Below are 25,793 nucleotides of genomic sequence, written 5' to 3'. Positions count from 1 at the left end.
CGGTCCTCCTCCTCCGACGTCTCCGCTGATTATGCCTATCTCCGGTCTCTGCAGCTTATTATATAGCCATTAGGGGCGTGGCCCCGATGATGTCATCTGTGACATGAGGGGGTAGATGTTCCACTATATACCGCACTCAGACCATATATAGCATAGACAGCAACAATCCAGGGGTTAACATATAAGGAATAAAAGAGCCTCCATAGTGTAATATGTAAACAACACTTTAATAGTAAAAGGAAAGGAACTCACATTCAGCAGATAAAATAGCGCTATATTCATAGAAAAGCCGGCCAGATACACTATCGCCCATCCTTTCCGGGTTTTGCATGGTGACATCAGCACACCGGTCCCGACGCATTTCGTCCCAGCTGACGTCTCCCAGGAAGATGTCAATGTCACAACCATCCACCCTTCCCAAAATGCCAGGGTGCTAGGTATAGTCCTGGACTCTAAACTCTCCTTTCGGCCCCATATTTAATCACATTCCAAATCCTGCCACCTCAACCTCCGCAACATCTCCAAAATACACACCTTTCTAACCACAAAGCTCCTAATTCACTCCCTGGTCATCTCTTGCTTCGACTACTGCAACTTACTTCTCATCAGATTACCTTTATATAGGTTATCCCCTCTTCATTCCACCATGAAGGCTGCTGCCAGACTCATCCACCTTAATTTGTGTGTTTTTATCTGCCTCAGTTCAGCTTTAAAGCGGAATTCCGGGCACAAAAACATTTTTTCAATGAACATACCCCCGGGACAGTCAGGGCTAGTACATTCCACAATGGCTAGCCTCTGATCTGTCCCGGATCGCACTTACCTGCAAGAAGAAATACTCACTTATAAAATTTCTTCTCCAGCGTTGCCATCTCTGTTGTGGGCAGCTGAAGCCAGCGCGATCCTCTTCTGCGTCCACTTCCGTGTCTTCTTCTCCCAGAATGCGCCTGCACCGGCCCCTCTCGTCACTTCCGGTGCGGCGCCGCATTCCTCCACAGCTTCTGGGCATGCCCAGAAGCTGTTTAGCAGGGAATACGGCGCCGCACCGGAAGTGACGAGCGGGGCCGGTGCCGTCGCATTGATTCCTGGTAGCGATGACGTTCAGCTCCCAGGAATCATTGCAAACCGGAAGTGACGGCGCGGGCCGCAGCCACAGAGGGAGGAAGTGGAAAATAGGCGAGTATTTCTTTCTACAATTACAAGGTAAGTAGAAAAAAAAATAATACTAACTATCCAATTCCTTTTCAGGTGAAGAAGAGCAAGCGGATGGCCACAAAATCGATTAGGTCGATTTTGTGCCCGGAACTCCGCTTTAAGGAAAGCAGAGGGTAAGGTTTGGGGTAGGGTTAGCCACATAGCACTGGCTTCTGAGGGAAAGCACCCCACACTCATTTCTGCTCTGTGTATTAGGATTAAGTACTCATTTAGTCCCAGAAATATGGAGCTTCCTTGCCCCTGTTCTCTGGGTTCTATCCAGGCTCTCTCTGGTTTCTCCCATTCGGTAGGCCCTCAGCTAAGCCTAGAGCTGAGACCCTGATGTCTTAAAAAATGGATTCCTCAGGCTTCTCCTCTGTCTCTCTGCCCTGGGGACAGAGCCCCCAGCACAGGGGTCTCCTCCAGAAGGCTGGACCATGGAACGCTACACCTTGACTGCCAGGCCTCAGTATATTTAAGGGCTCCCCCACCACCTACTGGGCACGCCTCCCCAGGGATCCATAAATATTCAGCCTGCTTATCATGCTCTCCCTCCCACTATACTTCTAGAAATATCCAGAAGACAGAGGGAAGTCGAACGGAACAGCAGCCTGTGGGACAGTGAAGTGCAATTCTGACCATATTTTACCATGCACTGTGCAAACATTTACATGGCATGGCCACTTCCATGACCAAAATGTAAACAAACTGTGTGTAGCCAGCGGCGGCGGCACCAAATGACTTTGATCTTCAATCATTCTGAATGACTGACAGCTAAGATAATTTTGCGCATGTGCTGCCACCACATGAATGACTATTTCAGGATGAGAGGTAAGCATCAATAATGTGTAGGCTTCGGCCTTGCATTCGCAGGATGTAGTAGGAATCTCAAGGAATATGTTCATGTGAGTTGTGTGTCTGTGTAAATAGTATACAGCTGTGTGCATCGGGCCTATATTGAAGCTTTGAGGCCTGTTCGGCCATTACTTCTAGTCTGATCACAGGGGAGCCAGACTAAACTCTAGTAAACAGCTTGGTTCAAGGATCACTGAGCGCAAACACAGAGACAAGCCTATAAAGTTGCTTCTCTTGCCCCGAAGCAGAAATATCTAAATGACACCCGCGTTTACAAAACACACCCAGCGGAGCATACGCTGCATTACTGTACACAGACGTGACACACGGCCCAGGAATCCCAAATACCTCTGCCTGGGGGGAGCAGCGGCTAATGTTTACGTAGATTTGAAAAGTTCCTGTTGCTGAGTCAATGGCGTGCCTCATTAAAGTATCTGCTGTTTTGCTAAAGTGGACCTGTATGCAAGGGCAAAACTACTGATCATATGGGGGCCCCATAACAAGATTTTGATGCAATAATGCATCACAACATTTATATTATGACATAGTTATTAGAATTCAGCCCAGGTTCCCACTGAATGCAGGTTGAAATCGTGCAAGTTTACCTGAACTTGTATGGTTTCAAACCCCCATGTCAGTGCGAGTTCGGGGGGCGATTTGACATACATCTGTGCGGGTTCCTGCACAGACGTCTATTGAAATCGCCTCTGAAGTCCCCAAAAGTCATGTAGAAACCACTTTTGGGAGTCAGTACGGCGCCGCAAAGTCAGCATCACACTGATTCAGACAGTGCCTTTGTCGGGAATTGCCTCCGATTTGCCTCAAATCGCATGTCAAATCGACCCGATGTGAACGGGGGCTTAAAGCAGAAGTACAATCAAATACCTTAAAGGGTAACTCCACTTTCGTGGGGGAAAAAACAGCAAATAAAGAAAAAACAATATAGCTTATACAATTGCAACACAAATCATATTGTAATTGAACATTATTAAAAATTACCTTTCCTTTTTAGTCTGCAGCCGCTGTAATTTTCTGAAAATGCAATGCAATATGGCTACCTGGAGATGTTCTGTACACAGAATGTATACTGACCAGAAACATAATTTCCTGCTTGTGTGATTGGCTCACTAATTTTCTCAGAAGTCTGCCTAAGATACAAGTCAGATTTCCGGCATCCCCTGCAACATAAATGTCATTTTTGGTGAGATATTCCCAATAGGAACATGTCTAAAGGGATGCAGACCCTGCAGATTTTCTCATTAGAGCTCTGCAGCTGCCACAGCTGATTGATATGAAACCACTCCCATTTGATCCAATCAGCATGGAGGAACAAATAATGATTCAGAATACCGAAAGATAGGAATCTGCAACAAAGTTTGTTTAAATCCCTACAATGTACAGATATCACCCAGAGGGAAATGTTTTTTTCTCAACAAAAGTGGAGTTATGCTTTAAATTCTCCCCTGCAATCATTAATGTGAGCTGAGTTCAGCCTTATACGTCAAAATGAAAAAATCCCAGTTTTTCTACCTTTATTTTGCAGTTTTCAGTGCTGTCACATGACTTCAATTCCTCTTCCTGCTGATTACAAGAGCAGCAAGTGGGTGTGGTTACTAAAAGCTAGTGACGTCACTTCCAGGGAGGAGCACTGTTCCTGTGTAGCCAGTGGGCATATACAGAATGGGAGGAGCTGACCATAGGTTCCTGCCCAGTGTTATCTTGTTAGTAAGGATGTATTGTACATCTACACACAGGACACAGGGGGAGGGGCACATATACAGTATAGCAAAAAAATTGGAGGGTGATATGTGCGCTGTCACTTGGGTATTCAAATAGGGGGAATTCCTAAAATGTATTGCAGCTGATGACGATAATGAGATTAGGATAAAATCCTTCCTATCCCACCTGCAGCCAGCCCTGGTAAATTCACTAAATACCAATCAATATCAGATCGCAAAAATGAGGCAGCGCCGACTCATTTTTGCGATCTGACATATACAGTATAGCTGTACTGGGCTTTAAATAAAGACTACCATAGGAGAAGGAAGCTGGACACAGGGGAAGGGGAGGGGGGGGGGGGGACTGTCAGCGTAGCTGGAAGTGCTTTGGGGTCTCAGTTCACAGTCTATAATGATCATAGTACAAGGAACCACACTAAGTCTACATTTACACTAGTGCAACTTGTCATGTGACTTTAATCCAGAGAGTGTAAAGTCACATCAAATTCGCACTATAAATCACAATAGTGGAAATGTAAACTAAAGCTCTGTTTCCACTAGTGTAGCAGAAAACAAATCGGCCTAAAATGGTAAAAAATTTTGATTTTTTAATTTTTTTGGGGGGAATAATATAGCAGAATGTGAAAAATATTGATTTTTTTTTCAGAATTGTCGCGCTTTTTTAGTGTATAGTGCAAAAAATGAAAATCGCACAGGTGATCAAATACCACCAAAAGAAAGCTCTATTTGTAGGAAAAAAAGGACGTAAATTTTGTTTGGGTACAGCGTTGCATGACTTCGCAATTGTCAGTTAAAATCACACAGTGCCAAATTGAAAAAAGTGGCCTGGTCATTAAGGGGGCAAATCCTTCCGGTCTTAAAGTGGTGAATGCATTCTATGCAGGTAAAAAAATGTTCTGTGCCTCAGCTTCCCCCCAGACCCCCCCCCCCCCCCTTCTTACCTGAACCCGATCGTTCCAGTGATGAGCACAAGCCCAGTAGCTCTAGCTCTATCTCTCGGGTCCTCATTTGATAGATTAATAGCGGCAGGCCAGCTTCAGGGCTACTTCAGCACGTTAGGCCCCAAAACAAGCTATTGGACCTAACAGCAGAACTCCACCAGGCAGCACTTCCTCAGGTCTCAGCCTGAGACGAGGGAGCGAGAGCAAGGCCTGTCCCAAATATTTATATCCCCCAGTGGCCATAACCTCCTACTAGATTGGCTGAAGAAAATATAAATATTCATAACCTAATTTTGTGTGTGAAATCTCATACTATGACCAGTGATACCAGTGACATCTGCCGGCGAGCAAGAAATCACAAGCCAACTTAAACTTAGGGAAAAACCAGGTGAAAAACTATACAATCAGTCTGAGCTAACTACAGCCCAGCCAAAAACTACATTTACATAGTAGCCCCTGTTTATGACCAGAAAAAAGTTTTGCATAGACCGAAGAACTGTTAAAATCTCTCTTTTTTGCTGTGGGTATCCTTGTTGGGGAGGTTTGCCCTCACTTCCTCATCATTTTCCTGTTAGCCCAGGCCAACTACATAACACATACCCAAGGGGCATGTCATTGACAGCCTGGGCTCACAGGAAGTAGGTTGAAAGACACCAGGCATCATCTAACCTTGAAAACAAGCGACCCTGAACCTTAGAGAAGGGTATGGCAAAGAGAGCTTGTAAAAGCTTATACATTTTTTTTAACGTTCTTGACAATGGAATTTAAATTCTTTTGTAAAAACTGGATTACTGCTTTAACCACTTGCCGACCGCCCACCACATATATGCTGCGGCAGGCTGGCTCGGCTGCGCGAATCACTGTACCTGTACGGCGATCTGCGGGAGCGATCCTGGGGGCAAACACGCGCTGGCAGCGGCGCGCTCCTACCTCCACTAGTCAGCGGGGATGCCAATCCACGGGACCGGTGGCACTGATTGCCACGAGCACCTGCCGATCGCTCTCTGCCGTTCTTCTCTCTGAAATGATCACAGTGCTCCTGTGATCCTGCTATATAGGATCACAGGTCTCTATGATCATTTCACAAGTCCCTCCCCCATACAGTTAGAAAACACTCCCCTAGGCTCACAATTAACCCTTTGATCACCCCTAGGTTAACCCCTTCCCTGCCAGTGTCATTATTACAGTAACAGTGCATATTTTTACCACTGATTACTGTAGTAATGTCACTGGTCCCCCCAAAAGTGTCAAAAATGTCAATTAGGCGTCCGATCTGTCTGCCGCAATGTTGCAGTCCCGCTAAAATCGCAGATCGCCGACATTACTAGTAAAGAAAATAAAAATAAATAAAAATGACATAAATCTTTCCCCTAGTTCAGTGATGGCGAACCTTGGCACCCCTGATGTTTTGGAACTACATTTCCCATGATGCTCAACTACACTGAAAAGTGCACAAGCATCATGGGAAATGTAGTTCCAAAACATCTGTGGTGCCAAGGTTTGCCATCACTGCCCTAGTTTATAGACTCGATAACATTTGTACAAACCAATCAAAATACGCTTACTGGGATTTTTTTTAACCAAAAATATGTAGCAGAATGCGAGTTAGCCTGAAAGGATGAAAAATATTGATTTAAATTTTTTTCTGGGAATGTTATATAACAGAAAGTGGAAAAACATTGTTTTTTTTTTTCAGAATTGTCGCTCTTTTTTTTGTTTATAGTGCAAAAAATAAAAATCTCAGAGGTGAACAAATACCACCAAAAGAAAGCTCTATTTGTGGGTGAAAAAGGACATCAATTTTATTTAGGTACAGCGTCGCACGACCGCACAATTGTTTATTAAAATAATGCAGTGCCAAATTGCAAAAAATGGCCTGGTCATTAAGGGGGCAAATCTTTCTGGTCCAGAACTGGTTAATTCTTTCATATGTCTGATTGATTAGGATTCCATCAAAAGTGTTTTTCTCTTTTTTCTCAGAACTGGTTGTTGTTGTTGAAGATGCTGTGTATGGGATAATATTATGTGACCGGTGAAGATGAAGGTAATGTTTGTCAGAGTTCCTCCTCCATACAGGGGGCCTATATTGGTATTAGCGCTATACAGAATTCCCCAGGAACAGTATCTCCTGGTTCTGAAGAGCTCACAATTTATTTGTTGTTCTCTCCAGCAGGGATGAGTCACACGCAGACAGGCCAAGCTTCCTGATTCAGACAAAGTCAGTCTTGTTAAAAAACAAACAGCCCCCGGTTCAGCGGATACAGAAGATTATGGTGTATCTTTTCTTTATTATGAATTTCTATTCTCCAATAATCACGCCTTTGTTGGTTCTGCGTTCGAATGTAGAGAGAACGCAGCGCACGCATTAATTAAATGCCCGTCCTGTGACCTGACATGCCATTAACAAACTGCCAAATCGCTTCTGCATTTACTGTGATCCTCGCCGCCTGAAATCTTTACAATCACCTTCCGCTAATCGCTGAGCGACGAGAATGAAGACATTTCATATTACATTTAGCCGACCACTGCTATCATTTGTACAGTACTTAGGAGTCGAAAGGGAGCACAAATTCTGCATGCTAAATGCCACGGACACCCAATACTCGGCACGGCAGCAGGGGACACATACCGGATCACATTTATAAGACTGCTTAAAGCTGAACTTCAGGCACATATAAAGCACACACAAAAAGTCAGCCCTGCATTCATTATTGCACCATTATTTTTTAATGTAAGCAGTGCAAGTACCTGAATTTGGCTTGGTATTGGACTCTTGCAGTACCTGTACAGCAGAGCTCAGACTGGTAAAAAGAAGCAGCATAAGGATACAAATTGTTGTACTGCAGTGCAAGGAGCATGCTGATAGGAGGATTCAGGTCCGGACCAACCAGTGGGCAGGAGGTGGTGGGGGTGCATAGAGAATGCCTACCTACAAGCTGGCAGTAGTACTGGAAGGGGGGAATTTTTGTTTGGAGAAAATGTGGGCTTGCAAAGGGAATTTATGCTAAGGGGTAAAGGTGCAGATTAATGCTCAATTTTTATTTTTTTTTGGAGGGGAGGGGATTTTTGCTGACACAGAATGCGCATACATTTTTGGGGCGGGGGCAGTTTTGCATTTTTGCCCTTCTCCCAGCACTGGGAGGATGCCTTTCCAGTATCAGCCTTGGGGGGGTTGGGCACTTATGCCTCGTACACACACATCGATAGTTGGTCGGCCGATTTTCGGCTTGTTAGTATGATGCTTTCGACAACCGACTCCGACTTTTCGGCCGAAAAAAATCTGGTGTGCAGGCTATAAAATTTTTGTTGGCCATCAACACAACGGCCGATTTTCCGTCAAGCCCCGTACACACGTACCGATTGTCGGCCGAAAATGTTCGGCCGCCGAACGATCGGCCGATTTTCGGCTTGTTAGTATGATGCTTCAGACAGCCGACAGCGCACTTTCGGCCGAAAAGAATCTGTCTTGCAAGCATGAAAATTTTTGTATGCCGACACCAGAGCGGCCGATTGTTCGCCAGTCAGTACAGAATTCGGCCGACAGACAGCAGATTTGCAAGACTGGGCATGCTCAGAAAAGAAAAAACACAGGGAAAGTTAACCATTACATGACATCACTTCTGCAGTCGGCGGACAAAATTCTTGTGCAGTCTTTTGCACTTTTCAACAGACAACGACAGCCCTGGACAAAAGACGGCCGATCGTTCGGCCGACGATCGGTACGTGTGTACGGGGCTTCAGTCAGTACAGATTTCGGCAGACAAAAATCTGACGAGCAAGACTGGGCATGCTCAGAGAAGAAAAAACACACGGAAAGTAAACCAGCACATGACATCACTTCTGAAGTTGGTTTTTGTTGGCCGATAAAATTTGTGTGCAGTCTAGGCACATTCCAACCAACACAACAACACTGGACAAAAGTCGGCCGATCTGTCGGCTGATAATCGTTTCGTGTGTACGAGGCATTAGCTGGAGGTTAGCTTTAAAGGTACACTGTACAATTTGTCAGAGAAATACTATGGAGTGTATTTAAAAAAAAAATAATAAATCCTGAGCTATTTGTCCTTTGAAGACATTTACATTTGTCCAAATACCAGAATAACCAAATGTATACTAGGCTATTTTTTTGCCCAGGTCGGATGTTCTTCATTCATAAAAATAGTGCGAATCAGTAAAAAAAAAAAATCACATCATTGCCACTATATAGAGCTGACGATCACAATAATATTTATTTCCTATGAATATTAGCTCCATCTAGTGGCTATAATGCAGTTATAGCTGTACTTGGTGATCCTGCCAGTCATAGCCAGCAGATGGCCATAAGGTACGCTATATTATTTTTTTCCCCATGAGTGGAGTTACCCTTTAAACCACTTCAGAAGAGCCCTCTGCCTGTTAGAGTAGTAGAGGCTCCTGCAGAAAGGATTGGCAGCTATGTCACAGGAAGGGATGTGCCCCTGCAGCTAGGATGCGGAAAAATGAAAAGGCACAGAGCTGCAGCAACATGCCCCACATACACCCATTGTTTGCACATTCTGATATTGTTTAGCAAAGTTGGAAAAATAAAGGCTAACTCCAACTATTCTTAAAATTGTTTTCCATTCAATTGGTACATGTTTGATGAGGTAGGTCACCAGGACTTTCCTAAACCTTCCCCAATTTATTGGGCTTAGGACTGGCATGCAGAATGTTATAATGCATCTGTACACGACTACTACGGGCAATTTACCTGCCAGCATGTCTTTGGAGTGTGGGAGTAAATCCATGCAAATGCAGGTAGAACATGCAAACTCCATGTGGACGGTGTCCTGGCTTAAGATCCAATCCGAGGGCCTCAGTTCTACAAGGCAGGCATGCTAACCACTAAGCCAATGTGCAACCCGTTTAAGGTTTTACTTTTTTTTTTAAAAAGGGGTATTAAAGCGGTAGTATCCCGCCTTTTGACACTTTTACCTACAGGTAAGCCTATAATAAGGCTTACCTGTAGGTACAATTAATATCTCCTAAACCTGCACGGTTTATGAGATATTTGCAGTGCATGCAGCCGCTCACGCGAGCGGCGCATGCGCTCTGAAGGTCCGGGGGGACCTCCAGTTTTCCTTGCCGTGAGCTTGCCGGAAAATGCAACATCATCGCGGCTCCGGCCAATCACAGCGCCGGAGCCGCCGAACCCGGAAGAGATGCCGAGGGATCATGGCGGCGCCCGCAGCGATGTCCGGGGGTCCGTGTCGGGGCTTAGTTCTAAGGTAAGTAATATATAATGAGCTAGTATGCGATGCATACTAGCTCATTATGCCTTTGTCTTGCAGGGTTTTTTTTTTTTTCGTTTACAACCGCTTTAAACCCAAAAGCAAGCATTTATTATATTGCAGCCTACCAATTCTTAGATGTGATGGCTGCATTAGCTTTCTTTTTTTAGATATAGTGATGTAGCCAGTAAGTCTGTTGTTTTTCAACAGAATAAGCTGTCCTGCAGATCCAGTGTCTCTGTTGCTCCAGAGTGGGGGCATTCCAATACAGGAGGTGTGTTACTTACTGATCAGATCGCCGAGGGAAAAAAGACTAAAAGAAGAAAACGAATGCAGCCACCACATCTAATGATTGGTAAGCTGCAAATAATTACATTGTTTGGTTTTGGGCTTCCTACTGCTTTAACCACTTGCTGACCACGGACCCGGCGGATGTGAGCAGGATCACGTATATATACATGATACCGCACTTCCAGGTGGTGGGTGTGAATGCATGCTGGTGGCGGCTCGCTCCTGCTGTGATTATGCACAGCGGGAGCCAATCAGCGGGTACCGTGGACTCAATGTGCACTGGCACCCGCCAATCGTTTGTTACACAGGCAGATTGCTGGTCTGTCAGTACAGAAGACATGGATCCTGTGTTCCTGCAGAGCAGGGATTAGGATCCATGTCTTCCCCTAGTAAAAGCAGCTCCCACGCTGTAGAAAAACACTGGCTAGGAACACATTTAACCCTTTGATCACACCTATTAACCCCTTCCCAGCTAGTCATTAGTACAGTGACTGCATATTTTTTAGCACTGATCACTGTATTTGTGTCACTGGTTCCCAAAAAGTATCAAATGTGTCAGTTACAGACCTTTCACACCAATGGCCCGTACACACGTACCGATTGTCGGCCGTAAATATTCGGCCAACGTCCGATCGGCCGATTGTCGGCTTGTTAGTATGATGCTTCTGACAACCGACTGCGACTTTTTGGCCGAACAGAATCTGGTGTGCAGGCTATAAAATTTTTGTTGGCCAACAAAGAACGGCCGATTGTTCGTCAGTCAGTACAGATTTCGGCCGACAAAAATCTGATGAGCAAGACTGGGCATGCTCAGAGAAGAAAAAACACACGGAAAGTAAACCAGAACATGATATCACTTCTGAAGTTGGTTGTTGTTGGCCGAGAAAATTTGTGTGCAGTTTAGAGCACATTTCAACCAACACAACAACACTGGACAAAAGACGGCCGATCGTTCGGCCGACAATCGGTACGTGTGTACGGGGCTTAAGGCACTTGAAAACTGCCAATAAAATGCTGAGTGCTTTTGAGGCGCTTCCCATTCATTGCAATGGAGAGGGGCGATTTTGAAGTGCTTTTTTAGCAGTCCAAACATGCTGCTTGCATAATTTTTTTCACCGCCCCGCCAGCGCACGGCCCCAGTGTGAAAGTATTTATTGATTTTAATGGGAATAGGTTTTCACAAACTTTTCAGGCACTTTTTTTAGTGTCAAAGTGCTTGAAAAGCGCCTTAGGGTGAAAGGGCACTTAGAGTCCGATTTGTCCGTCACAATTTTGCGGTCCCGCTATAATTCGCTGATTGCCGCCATTACTAGTAAAAAAGAAATAAAAAAACCTGAATTCCATAAAAATATCCCATATTTTGTAGATGCGATAACTTTTGTGCAAACCAATCAATATACGCTTATTGGGGTTTTTTTTTTTTTTTACCAAAAATGTGTAGCAGGATACATATTGGCCTAAACTGATGTAGAAATTACATTAATTACATTTTTTTGAGATATGTTTTATAGCAGAAAGTAAAAACATTGGGGGTTATTCACTAAAACTGTAGAGTGCAAAATCTGATGCAACTCTGCATAGAAACCAATCAGCTTCCAGGTTTTATCCTAGGTTCACACTGAGCCCGGTTTAGAATCGTGCGAGTTCAGCTGATTTCAAATTGGAATTTTCAGTCCGACTTCGGGGGGCAATTTCACAGGCATCTGTGTGGGTTCCTGCACAGATGTCTATTGAAACCGCCCCCCAAAGTCACCAAAAGTAGTGCAGCAAAGTCGGTGTTGCACCGATTCAGACGGTGCCATCGCCAACAATTGACTCTGATTTGACATGTTAAATCGCATGCCAAAATGGACCAATGTGAATGTGGGCTGAATTGCCAACGTTTAATTGAACAAGCTGAAGTTAGAAGCTGGTTGGTTACCACGCACAGATGCATCAGATTCTGATTGCACCAGTTTTAGTAAATCTCCCCCATTGTTTTTTTTTTTTTTTTCATAATTGTCAGTCTTTATAGCGCAAAAAAGAAAAACGCAGAGCTGATCAAATACCACCAAAAGAAAGCTCTATCTGTGGGGAAAAAAGGACATACATTTTTTTGATTTTTTGGGTACAGCGTCATGCGACCACGCAATTGTTACTTAACCACTTTCCCACTGCAGCAATGTGGCTCGTTATCGTCCAGCGACGTAGACCTACGTCGCTGGACTCCTCCCCCTGTAGGCGCCGCTCGCGCGCCGCCGGAGGCGCGCTCCCGCTGTTTTCAGTGGGAGTCGGGCCAGGGGAGATCGCCGCCGCTCTTCCCCGATCGTCAGGGAATCGAGTGAGGAGATCCGCCCGCTTGTGTAAACAGAGCGGGCGGATCTCCTAAGTGACAGGCAGGGACAGATCGCAGTGTTCAGCATAGCTGAACATCTGTCACCTCCCCCACACTGTCCAGTCACCTCCCCCTTCCACACGTCAGTAAGCACCAGGCATACATTAACCCCTCCCTCTCCAATAAAATTAACCCCTTCCCTGCCAGTGTCATTTTTACAGTAACAGTGCATATATATAGCACTGATTACTGTAGAAATGTCACTGGTAACCCCAAAAGTGTCAAAAATGTCAGTCAAGGGTCCGATCTGTCCGCCGCAATGTCGCAGTCCCGCAAAAAAATAAATCGCAGATCGCCGCCATTACGCATTAAAAAAAAAAACACCAAAAATGACAGAAATCTTTCCCTTAGTTAGTAAACGCAATAACTTTTGCGCAAACCAATCAAAATACGCTTATCGTGATTTTTTTTACCAAACCTAGGTAGCAGAAAACAAATTGGCCAAAAATTTAAAAAAAATTTGATTTTTAAATTTTTTGGGGGGGGGAATTTCATATAAAAAAATGTTAAAAATATTGTTATTTTTTCAAAATAAACGCAATTTTTTGTTTATAGCGCAAAAAGTAAAAATCGCACTGGTGACCAAATACCACCAAAAGAAAGAGTGGAAAAAGTGGAAAGACTTTAATACAACTGGAGACTACACACGAATCTGGGAAAATTAGAAAAAGGATTACAGGTAGGAGATATCAGAGTCAAATAGAAGTCGAGTAGGACATTATAGAAGTCAGTGATACTAAAAGGGGAATAGAGGCGTTGGGGGTGGGTATCAGGGGGGAGAGTGAAACATTTTTCTATTTTTTTTATTTATTTTTTTTAATTTTGTAAAATTTATTGGAAAATATTAAAAATTATAATTAAAAAAAAAAAGTCAACTCATTGATTCCTTTATGATGTATTCTTCTCTAATAATCCCCAGGATCTCTTATATGTAATACACCAGCCTATAGTATATACACAGCATCCCTTTCCTGCTGAAAGGCATACCTGTGCAGAGTCGGTGACAGCAGAACAACGCAGCAATGCCACACAAGGCACTCTGATCCCTGCCATTGTAGGACCAGTATAATCCTGTTACTCACCATTCAACTGGCCGCTACCCAGCAGAGACATGATCCGCTGCGACTTCTGCCTTGTGAGCTCCTCCATTGTCTGGAAACGGTGACTGACGGCTCCTAACAGAACTTTAAAAAACAGGAAGGGATGAAACGAAGGTGCATTGCAGCCGGCTGTGCTCCCACTCCGGGGAAGAGAAGTCTGCCAGGGCTGGGGAGCTCGGCTAAACTCTGCCTCTGTTGGTTCGCTTCCAGAGCAGCTCTCAGCGAGGGCCCCAACAGGTGACGGCCTTCGACGTGGGTACAGGCAGAGTGTGCATGCTTTCCAGGACTGCCCGCTCCACATATAGCTACAATTACAGACGCATTACCCAGGACACAACTGCAGCCAAGTAAAATAAAAAGCCTGGTTAACTCTCCGCTGACTGGAGGGCCATGTGTATCATAGTAAATGGAACGGATGATTTCCACGCTGGGATATGTATGACAGGCTGCAGCCTACCATATCCCAATAGATCAGGGGTCTTCAAACTATGGCCTTCCAGTTGTTCAGGAACTACAATTCCCATCGTGTCTGTGAATACCAGAGTATTACAATGCCTCATGGGATGTGTAGTTCCGCAACAGCTGGAGGGACGTAGTTTGAGGATCCCTGCAATAGAGGGATATTAACCGCTTAACGTCCGCCCACCGCAGGTATACTGCGGCAGGCAGCCGCTCCTGCGTGAACCGACGTAGGTATACGTTGGTCGCACGCCTGCAGCTAGGGGGCAAGCACATGCCGCCGCCGGGCAGCTCCTGTCCCCATTCATCAGCGGGGATCCCGATGCACGGGGCAGGCGGCTCTGATTTCCACCTGACACCCGTGATCGTTCCCCGCTAAGAGAGAAGGACGGGCAGCTGTTGTAAACACAGCCGACCGTTCTTTCTGGAATGATCACAGAGCCCCTGTGATCCTTCTATGTAGGATCACAGGTCTCTGTGATCATTTCACAAGCCCCTCCCCCATACAGTTATAAACACACCCCAAGGTACACATTTAACCCCTTGATCATTTACTGTGTTAACCCCTTCCCTGCCAGTGTCATTGTTACAGTAACAGTGCATATGTTTAGTACTGATTAGTAATGTCACTGGTTCCCCCAAAAATGTCAGTCAGGGGTCCAATCTGTCCACCGCAATGTCGTAGACCCGGTAAAAATCGCAGATCGCCGCCATTACTAGTAAAAAAAATAATAAAACCGATAAAAATGACATAAATCTTTCCCGTAGTTAGTAGATGCGATAACTTTTGTGAAAAACAATCAAAATACACTTATTGTGATTTGTTTTACCAAAAATATGTAGCAGAAAACAAATTGGCCTAAAATGTTAAAAAAAAATTGATTTTTAATTTTTTTTTTTTGAGAATTTCATATAGCAGAATGTGAAAAATATGTTTTTTTTTTTTCAGAATTGTCGCTCTTTTTTTGTATATAGTGAAACAAATAAAAATAAAAATCGCACAGGTGATCAAATACCACCAAAAGAAAGCTCTATTTGTGGGAAAAAAAAGGACATCAATTTTATTTGGGTACAGCGTCGCTGGACCGTGCAATTGTCCGTTAAAGTAACGCAGTGCCGAATTGCAAAATATGGCCTGGTCGTTAAGGGGGGCAAATCCTTCTGGTCCAGAAGTGTTTAAATAAAATAGGAGTTAAAGGTAGGGATGGGTGGAACTGCCTGAGAAGCTGAGGTGTATCAAAACAAAATACTAATGCATTTGGGCCTAATAAACAAATATAAAGTGCTAAGAGACCATAGATAATAAATGCGGGGTTCACACCTATGCAATCTTATTCCGTATCCGAATTGATAGTGCACACTGCAATATGCAAACTAATCTGGGGGTGTCATTAACTTTGTATTGACACTCCCAGCAACAAAATACTAATACAAAAATGACATAAATCTTTCCCCTAGTTTGTAGACGCGATAACTTTTGCCCAAACCAATCAATATGCACTTATTGTGATTTTACCAAAATATGTAGCAGAATACATATTGGCCTAAAATGATGAAAAAAAATCGATTTTTTTTATTTTTTTGATTGGGAATGTTTTATAGCAGAATGTGAAAAATATTGTTTTTTTTTTTTTTCAAAATTGTCGCTTTATTTTTTGTTTATAGCGCAAAAAATAAAAATCACACAGGTGATCAAATACCACCAAAATAAAGCTCAATTTGTGGAGAAAAAAGGACATGAATTTTATTTAGGTGCAGCGTCGCACGACCGCGCAATTGTCAGGTAAAATAAAGCAGTGCCGAATCGCAAAAAATGGCCTGGTCATTAAAGCGGAGTTCCGCCTCCCCCTCCAAAAATTAAAAGTCAGCAGCTACACATACTCTTCACATACTGTAGCTGCTGACTTTTAATATTAGGACACTCACCTGTCCTGAAGTCCAGCGATGTGAGCAACGGCAGCCAATGTTTCTGTCGGGTGCTGCCGCCGCCATTGCCGGTAAGGGAACCCGGCAGTGAAGCCTTGCGGCTTCACGGGCGGGTCCCTACTGCGCATGCGCGAAGTGCACTGCGCATTCCTATTGGCTCGGCGGCGGAGGAGGGAGGAGGGGGCCAAGCTTCCGAGGGACGGCACTGCAGCGCTGTATCCCAGAAGTGGGGAAGGGTACCTGTCAAAAACAGGTACCCGTTCCCCCCTCCCCCCTGAAAGGTGCCAAATGTGGCACCGGAGGGGGGAGGAAACAAAAGAACGGCACACTTTTGGGTGGAACTCCGCTTTAAGGGGGAAAAACCTTCCGGTCCAGAAGTGGTTAATCTCAAAAATACATCAATCCATATAAAGTGACGAGTGCAAAGACCAGTGCAGGTAAATCACAATCTCTGGTAATAAACCGTGAAGAAATACAAAAACACACAACATATAAATGAATCTCAAAACAATATATTAATTCATAAATCCATATAAAGTGACAAGGTGCAGAAACCAGTGAAGGTAGATCACAATCTCTGTTGAAAAGATGTGAAAGTGGGTACACTCATGCTCCCCCCCTCTCTCCAAGGTCTGCACTCACCAGCATATGGAACCCCTGCAGGGGTCACAGGGACCAACCAACCATAGTCTGGTGAGTTCCAGCGCATGTGCATGCAAGAATGTCTGACAGCTACTCGCATCTATTATCTATGGCCTCTTAGCACTTTATATTTATTACATATTATAGGCCCAAATGCATTAGTATTTTGTTTTGATTCACCTCAGCTTCTCAGGCAGCGCCACCCATCCCTCCCTTCATGTGTATCATAGTGCTTGCTCCTACTTATCTTAGGTCAGATAACTATGCACCTAGGAGAGGGTAGGATGTGAGCTTAGTTCAAATAAGTATGCACCTAGAGGAGGGTAGGGTGTGAGCTTAGGTCAGATAAGTATGCACCTAGGAGAGGGTAGGGTGTGAGCTTAGTTCAGATAAGTATGCACCTAGGAGAGGGTAGGATGTGAGCTTAGTTCAGATAAGTATGCACCTAGAAGAGGGTAGGGTGTGAGCTTAGGTCAGATAACTATGCACCTAGAAAAGGGTAGGATGTGAGCTTAGTTCAGATAAGTATGCATCTAGAAGAGGGTAGGGTGTGAGCTTAGTTCAGATAAGTATGCATCTAGGAGAGGGGAGGATGTGAGCTTAGTTCAGATAAGTATACACCTAGGAGAGGGTAGGATGTGAGCTTAGTTCAGATAAGTATGCACCTAGGAGAGGGTAGAGTGTGAGCTTAGTTTAGATAAGTATGCACCTAGAAGAGGGTAGGGTGTGAGCTTAGGTCAGATAAGTATGCGACTAGGAGAGGGTAGGGTGTGAGCTTAGGTCAGATAAGTATGTGCCTAGAAGAGGGTAGGATGTGAGCTTAGTTCAGATAAGTATGTGCCTAGAAGGGTGTAGGGTGTGAGCTTAGTTCAGATAAGTATGCGCCTAGGAGAGGGTAGGATGTGAGCTTAGTTTAGATAAGTATTCACCTAGGAGAGGGTAGAGTGTGAGCTTAGGTCAGATAAGTATGCTCCTAGAAGAGGGTAGGATGTGAGCTTAGGTCAGATAAGTAACTATGCACCTAGGAGAGGGTAGGGTGTGAGCTTAGGTCAGATAAGTATACACCTAGGAGAGGGTAGGATGTGAGCTTAGATCAGATAAGTATGTGACTAGGAGAGGGTAGGATGTGAGCTTAGATCAGATAAGTATGCGCCTAGGAGAGGGTCGGATGTGAGCTTAGGTCAGATAAGTATACACCTAGGAGAGGGTAGGATGTGAGCTTAGGTCAGATAAGTATGAGCCTAGGAGAGGGTAGGATGTGAGATTAGGTCAGATAAGTAACTATGCACCTAGGAGAGGGTAGGATGTGAGCTTAGATCAGATAAGTATGTGACTAGGAGAGGGTAGGATGTGAGCTTAGGTCAGATAAGTATGCACCTATGGGGGGGGGGGGGGGGTAGGATGTGAGCTTAGGTCAGAGCTGGAAGGCGACATGCATAACGGTAGTTTTTCTAAAGGTTTAGCTACCTTTAAGATCGCAAACTTGAACATGTTATTTTGAAGGCATATTTTACGGAATTAAGAACACATGTAAAAATTTCCCACATTGAAGAATAAACCGTGCTTTGTTCATACCACATTCATGTCATATTCTTGAATCAATGCACCTTGAAATACTGGATTCCTCGGATGTCATAGTGATCTACGAGTGACACTTTTTAAGACATGTCAGTATTTTGAAATGTAAAGCATACAGCCTTGTGTATTCATGTTTACTTACTACTGTATAGGAATATGAATGGCGTGCTTTGCATTGAAAATAAAACTGTCATCCTAGGACGGGAAATGTGTCACTGGCAATATCACCGGGTGAAAACAAAGGGAAAACATCCTAAAAAAAGTAGAAAAGCCATTCCCCTGACAGCATGCTGAGAGAAGGACCCTCGCTCTGTGTGTGGAAGCAGTGGTTTCTCTGCAGAGGTTTAACATGCTCCCTGCTGTGTCAAAGCTTGAGCTCTCCAATCAGCAGAGGTTACAGTATGCTCATTGATGATTGAAGAGCTCTAGGAAAGATTTAGCAGGGAGCATGCTGGAACTCTGCAGAGGGACCACTGCTTCCACATACAGAGCAAGGGTCCTTCTCTACAGCATGCTAGCTTTAGATTTAAAAATAAACAGCTGAAAGGCTGTGTACACCTTTTCTTTTAATTAACCTTACAGATTTAAATTGAATGTGTAATAGGGCTTTAAAGTGGTTGTAAACCTCAGACATTGGTGTGTGCAGCCTATTTCATTAGGGTGTGACTGTGCACCCCAAAGCTCAAACACATGAGTGCCTTTTACTGCAGCCTCAGCTGCACGGGGCAGTGAATGAATGGGGAATGCTCTGTGCTGAGAAGCTTCCTGTTCATTCACAAACTGAAGAATCTCACACTGTGTTTACTATGCTTCAGATATGAATGAACACAGTCAGCGTGTTCACTGTGTTCCATTTAGAAATGGAGAGGGCAGGTAAATTACATATTTACTAGCCCCTTCCCCCACTCTCCATTCTGAAGCATCCCCCCCAACAGCAGCCGAGGGGAGAATAGAGGAGGGGAGGGAAGCCAGCATCACTGCTGGGGTAAAAGGTGCCACATGGGGAAAGTCTGGGCATTAGGGGTAGTCCGCACATAGTGATTAGGGTGTGCCCAGGTACACCTGACATACCACCTGGGCACATGAAATATGAACCAAGCATATCAAGAGAAAAATGGTGACGGGAAGGGACTGCCAGCTGATTGACAGCCACCGCTCTGTTCCTGTGTGCTGTATGGGGGGGGGGGGGTCCCTATCCTCCAATCAACTCTCAGAGTTCTCCTCACTGAGCTGTGCACAGTGTTACTTTAGCGCTCCACCCCCTTTTTCTTAATTCAGCAATTTGAATGAATGCGATGAAGAGAAGACTGCAGATAAACAGGTAAAACTTATGTAGAAGGATTTGTTTAATCTCTGTGTATCACCTGAGGCCAGTCACTTCACTGGGTATATGTAAGTGTTTACAATCACTTTAAATGTTGCAAGCATTTATTATGTGTCTGGGAGTCATGTGAGGAGCTTACTGCATTTTCCATAAAAGTAAAAATCCCGTCCCATAGGAAGGGGTATTGTGACACTGGATGGAATACACGCATTTGTACGGAGACTTCTAGAAAGTGTGTCAGTCTCGGAAGAATGGTTCCAGGTAGCCGAGGAGCAGTCAGGTTATCCCCAACCTGACCTCATTTCTATAAACTCTTTGTGTCCGCAGTCTCTGCTGTCTGGGAGCCGGGCCAACTTCTGATACCCAAATAAAAGGATTACTACCTGGAATTACTGCCGTTCCTATGGAAAGAGTCGTGGTAATAATATCAGGTATTTTCAGATTAGGCCACATGTAAAATATTTAAAGTGGAATTATCAAGTGTACACAATGGAGGCAGCCAGTTTGTATGAAGACCGATACTGAGCCTGCCCATTGCCTAAAAAACGGAACGTTCCCCTATTATATATAGTTACATAATTAGTCAGATTGAAAAAAGATACAAATCCATCTAGTTCAACCAAAAAAAAAAAGCCATACAATCCCATATACAATCCTATCCTATATATATCCTATTTGTTGAATACATCTGTAGCACCCTCCTAGGTAGGTGCTAGACAAAGCATATATGTGACCCAGTTCTGCTTATCAGGAGGGACTGATCTGTTAGTTAGCCTGTCACATGCTTCCAGGTGTGACCTGTTGAATCTGGGGAGTCTTCCCACTGTATCCAATGAGGGACATTGTTGGACAGTGGAGGAAACCTAGCCAATAGCACACCAGGGTTTATGACTGTCCTAGTGGGTGGGCATTGCTGCAATGCATCCTGGGGTTGGGAATAAATCCGGAGGGAACATGACAGGGTGTCTTTGGGTGGGAGGAGGGTGACGGGTGTCTCTCCTCCTGTTGCTGAGGAAGGTGGTTCAGGCCGTCGGCCTAGGGACCAGGGGATGGGCTGTGCTGCAGGAGGATCCAGTGTGCTGACCAAGTGGACCTGCTGGGCAGAATACTTCTGGAAAAACAGTATTGTGAGTACTCAAGCATCTGCCCAGGGGTCTGCCTAAGAGAGGGGACCACTCCAGGGGTCAAAGGGATCAGGGATCCAGAAGTCAGCTAACCCAGAGTTATACAATAAAGGGGGTGCCAAGTTGTTAAACCCTGAAGATTAGAGGGTAAAGGGGGCACCAGGAAGGGCCCTGTAGTTGCTCAGCAGTGCAGTCTACTATTAAAGTCAGCTACCTCAGGAAAAGAGTGCCTTAGAAAGCTAACAGGACTCTTTCACAGTCAAAGGCAAAGTAAAGTAAGCGGCGTAGCCGTGACTAGCTCAAACTGCGTTAACCAGCGTCAGTCAGCGTTAACCAGCGTCAGTCAGCGTTAACCAGCGTCAGTCAGCGTTAACCAGCGTCTAAGGGCGGACCCAAAAATATCTCCCAAATTCAAAACAAACATAAAACTACAAAACGTGCATTCCAAGAAGACAACAGCATAGGACATTTCACCAAAAAGCCTAACACTCAAGGCGATTCAGGCACAAATCTTTCTTTGTTCAAAGCAACCTCACAAAGGCCACATATGGACACCAATTCATTCCAAGAAACCACACAACTCAACACTGACACTAACCCTATTTCTAACACTGCACTTTCTTCACTAGCATCTACTATTAATTTACAGGACACTACTTTTTTAGAGTTAATTCACTCACAAGCACCGACCCTCACCCCAACCGCCCCGATCTAAGTTTCACTGATTCACCCTTATCACCAACTACACCTGTTATTCAAGTCCCACACATCGATTTATCTGTTGTCAACCTTTCAGATTACCATCTATCCAAAGAGGAAACTGAAATACTTTCCAAAGGTCTTAGTTTTTGTCCGAGCAGAAAGTTAGACAAGTTTGAGTTTATAAAGGACTTACACCTTTTTGCCCGAAAATTAAATTTTAAGATTTTGTTTGATAAAGAAAACACATTTAAGACTGCGCAGCCTAAACCAGACCCTGCATTGGAGACACTCATTTCTCTTTTGGAGGAAAATGACGATCTCATTGATCGCATTGACCTGCCTTCTCTGCTGGCAGGTTTTGACCCTAAAAAAACGACACAAGAGAATACAGGCTCTCTTCTTAAAAAGAAGTCAGATAAGTTTCCGAACGTTTCTAATCCCCACGTTGCCGCCTTTGTCAAACTAGTAACCAAAAAAATTGAAAAATTGAACACCAAAAAACTTACTAACAAAAACATTACCTTCAGCCAAAAACAAGCCGTTGAGAAACTGAGGGCAAATCATACAATTACCATCAAACAGGCTGACAAGGGCGGCAACGTGGTGATTATGAATAATTCCCATTATGCTGCCATGTGTTTGAAGATCCTTAAAAACCAGGAATGGTATAGAAGAATTCCATCAGACATAGTATTGAAATATCAGTTGGAATTTTATAAACTAGTTGACTCTGCATATTTAAATGCAATTATTCCAAAACACACATGGGACTTTATTCGTACACCATTTCCGTTTACCCCCACCTTTTATGCCCTCCCCAAAATACACAAGGACGCCACTAATCCACCAGGGCGTCCCATTATTTCGGGTAGAGGGTCCCTAACGGATAATGCCAGTAGATTGGTCGATTCCTTTTTGAAACCTTTCGTGATACAACTGCCATCTCATATACGAGACACCATTCATTTCCTACAAAGAATTGAACATATATGGGTGCCTCCTGACTGTCTGTTGGTCACGATTGATGTGGAGGCACTATACAGTTCCATTCCCCATGATCGAGGCCTTTCAGCGGTCAGACATACAATTATGCAAGATAACAACTTAGATGCATATGGCGAGTTTATACTGTCCATTTTACAGTTTATTTTATTGCACAATGTCTTTACCTGTTGTGCCCCATCCTACGCCAATCTGTACCTGGGGGAGTGGGAGCAAGCCATTCTCAGGGACGACGCGATGTCGATGTACACGGACCACATTAATTTGTGGGTCCGGTACATCGATGACGTGTTCATGCTCTGGCATGGATCACCCGAATTACTTAATGCCTTCATGGACAGATTAAACAAGAATTATTTCAATTTGAAATTTACGATGAATTATGACCCCTGCCATGTTACCTTTTTGGATGTAAATGTTTCTAGAGGGGAGGATGGTGTTCTCCACAGTGGACTTTTTCGAAAGCCCACTGCTGGCAACACCATCCTCCATATAAAGGGAGAGAAAAAAATTCCTGCGCTAAGTTAAATAAATGACAGTGTATTCGATATGAATTATGTGAGCAGCTAGCACCAAAATCAACTAACAGTGATCAATAACCAAAATCTTTACAAAAAGTGCAGCGCTAAAGTAATTTGAATAATAATGTGGCAAGTGGAGAACCACAAAAAAAACATATACAATATAAGCAAAATAGTGTCCAAAATACTGAATAAAGTCCCAAAACAGAAATGCAAATGAAAATGAATCCGCATGCAAGGTGTTGAGGAGAACAATCCTTTTCAGTGACACCCAGGGAAAAGTGAAGGATGGGGACACCTCTGTGCACAAGTATCACAAGCAGCTTACCAGAACTCCTTGGCTACTCAATTTAATGAGACAGCCTCTCCCAGCAAGATGTTATACCAATGTCACCAGCGGTTGTCAAGCTCCAATGCTTCATAATCACTCCATCATATAAGCATGGGTATATAAAAAGAATAAAAGCCCATAGCGTAATTCCGTAACATATAAAATCCAATTTATTAAAAGAATACTACTCACAGTGAGAAGGTAAAAAACAGGTACATAGAACAGTGCGGCGTCCCGCAATTGTCCAAAACAGCATCAAGCAATGTAAAGCAGCCGGCTCCGTAAGGGGGCGTGTGGACTTTGCATCTGGCGACTCCAGATGCAAAGTCCACACGCCCCCTTACGGAGCCGGCTGCTTTACATTGCTTGATGCTGTTTTGGACAATTGCGGGACGCCGCACTGTTCTATGTACCTGTTTTTTACCTTCTCACTGTGAGTAGTATTCTTTTAATAAATTGGATTTTATATGTTACGGAATTACGCTATGGGCTTTTATTCTTTTTATATACCCATGCTTATATGATGGAGTGATTATGAAGCATTGGAGCTTGACAACCGCTGGCGACATTGGTATAACATCTTGCTGGGAGAGGCTGTCTCATTAAATTGAGTAGCCAAGGAGTTCTGGTAAGCTGCTTGTGATACTTGTGCACAGAGGTGTCCCCATCCTTCACTTTTCCCTGGGTGTCACTGAAAAGGATTGTTCTCCTCAACACCTTGCATGCGGATTCATTTTCATTTGCATTTCTGTTTTGGGACTTTATTCAGTATTTTGGACACTATTTTGCTTATATTGTATATGTTTTTTTTGTGGTTCTCCACTTGCCACATTATTATTCAAATTACTTTAGCGCTGCACTTTTTGTAAAGAACACCATCCTCCATGCCTCGAGCTTTCACCCCGAAACACTGGTGCGCTCCATTCCGTTTGGCGAATATCTCCGGGCCAGACGGAATTGCACGGACCTCACCGGTTTCCAAAAAGCAGCTAATGATTTGAGGAGTAGACTCCTAGCTAGGGGTTATTCCCCGACGACTCTCAAAAAGGCATACAGGAATGCCAAAGCAATAGATAGAAATACACTACTGGCCCCAAAAATGCAAAAATCGGATGACCAAACCCTAAGACTAATTGTTAGGTATTCAGAGCAACATAGGGAAATCAAAAAGATCATGACCAAATATTGGCACATGCTTGCGTTTGACCCAATTGTGGGCAAACATGTCCCGGCATTCCCACAAATTACACACAAAAAAGTCCCAGCTCTTAAAGACCAACTGACACATAGTGAATTTGCTGCCCACGGCAGTAGGGACCCCTGCTAAGCCAGGGGAACCTACATGTGTGGGGCATGCAAGTATTGTAAGTTCATGCATACTACTAAGAATCCCATTCTTCCGAATGGACAAATTTTTAGGCCCATGCACTTTGCCAACTGCCGCACCCACAGGGTAGTATATTTACTCCTCTGTGGGTGCGGTTGTTTTTATGTTGGCAAAACTAAACTGGATTTTACAAAACGTGCCTGCCGGCACATTAAAAGTATGAGAACCTGCGACCCAGACCTTCCTCTCGGTCGCCATACCAGTTTGGTTCATGCAGGGAGGTTTCCTAAAATAAAGTTTTTGATCTTAGATAGAGTCCACCCCAGCTCGAGAGGAGGGGCCTGGAATAAGACCCTCCTCCAGCTTGAGCTGAGGTGGATCTATCGTCTTAGAGCGACAGAGCCACCAGGACTTAATGAGATGGTCTCATACAAACCCTTCCTGGAGGGCTTCACATCTGGTGGCATGGAAATTTAGCTACTTAGGTCATTGGTATACCGCAGCTTTCTCTCTTTTTTCTGTAGTCTCTGTCCCCTTTTCCTTATAACCTTCTTTGTTGCCCAATGCATCCAATGATGACATATTTTGTAACTAAACATATGTATGAATAAAACTTTTGTACACAGGTAGGTCAGTCTGACCGACTATGGTGCCAACTGCAAGTTCAAGAAAATTACTTTCTCTTAAAATTACATTTTGATATTGTAATGATAATAACTATTCGCACTTAGACTTATGGTCTTTTTTGCCTTGTTATTTTCTTCAGGACCCAAACCTTCTCTGATGTCTTGATGGATGGATTCTGTGTGATGGGGAGATATATATCTCCATCTCGGCTCTGGAATAGCCCGGCACGGTAAAGCGGACGCCACTAGATGGCGCCCGCAGTATCGGCAACAGCCCATTCCATCTAGCTCTGTATTTGAGCTATTAGGCGCATGCCCAGTGGACTCCGCCTTGCGTTCCACGTAGTCGGAAGTCCATTACCGTGTCGGTGGGACGCATAGGCCGGCCCAGCTTCCGCCGGATACTTCCGGTAGGGGGCGGGCCCGGCGTATGTGACCCGGGGAACCCCATTGACAACCAGCTGATTGCAATTGTCTCTCGGCTGAGA

General features: G+C 44.2%; 1 protein-coding gene across 6 annotated transcripts in view; it reads right to left on the bottom strand.

Annotated features, from left to right (window-relative positions):
• KIAA1217 overlaps positions 1 to 25,793 on the bottom strand; it is a 958,874-nt gene that overhangs the window by 505,562 nt on the left and 427,519 nt on the right. For 2 of the 6 annotated variants that reach the window (XM_082258351.1, XM_082258355.1), the window contains exon 1: positions 13,726 to 13,991. The exons of 3 other annotated variants lie outside the window; for them this stretch is intronic. In XM_082258351.1, coding sequence (XP_082114477.1) covers positions 13,726 to 13,792 — 67 coding nt within the window. In that variant the 5' untranslated portion in view covers positions 13,793 to 13,991. Of the gene's footprint in view, positions 1 to 13,725; positions 13,992 to 25,793 lie in introns of those variants that run through there. One more of the 6 variants, XM_082258353.1, reaches the window with a different exon arrangement.

Source organism: Pelophylax lessonae (genome assembly GCF_965119305.1).
Source record: "Pelophylax lessonae genome assembly, chromosome: 5".
Classification (NCBI taxonomy): Eukaryota; Metazoa; Chordata; class Amphibia; order Anura; family Ranidae; genus Pelophylax; species Pelophylax lessonae.
Note: the sequence above shows the minus strand (reverse complement) of the source record. Positions and strands in the feature narration are given on the sequence as shown.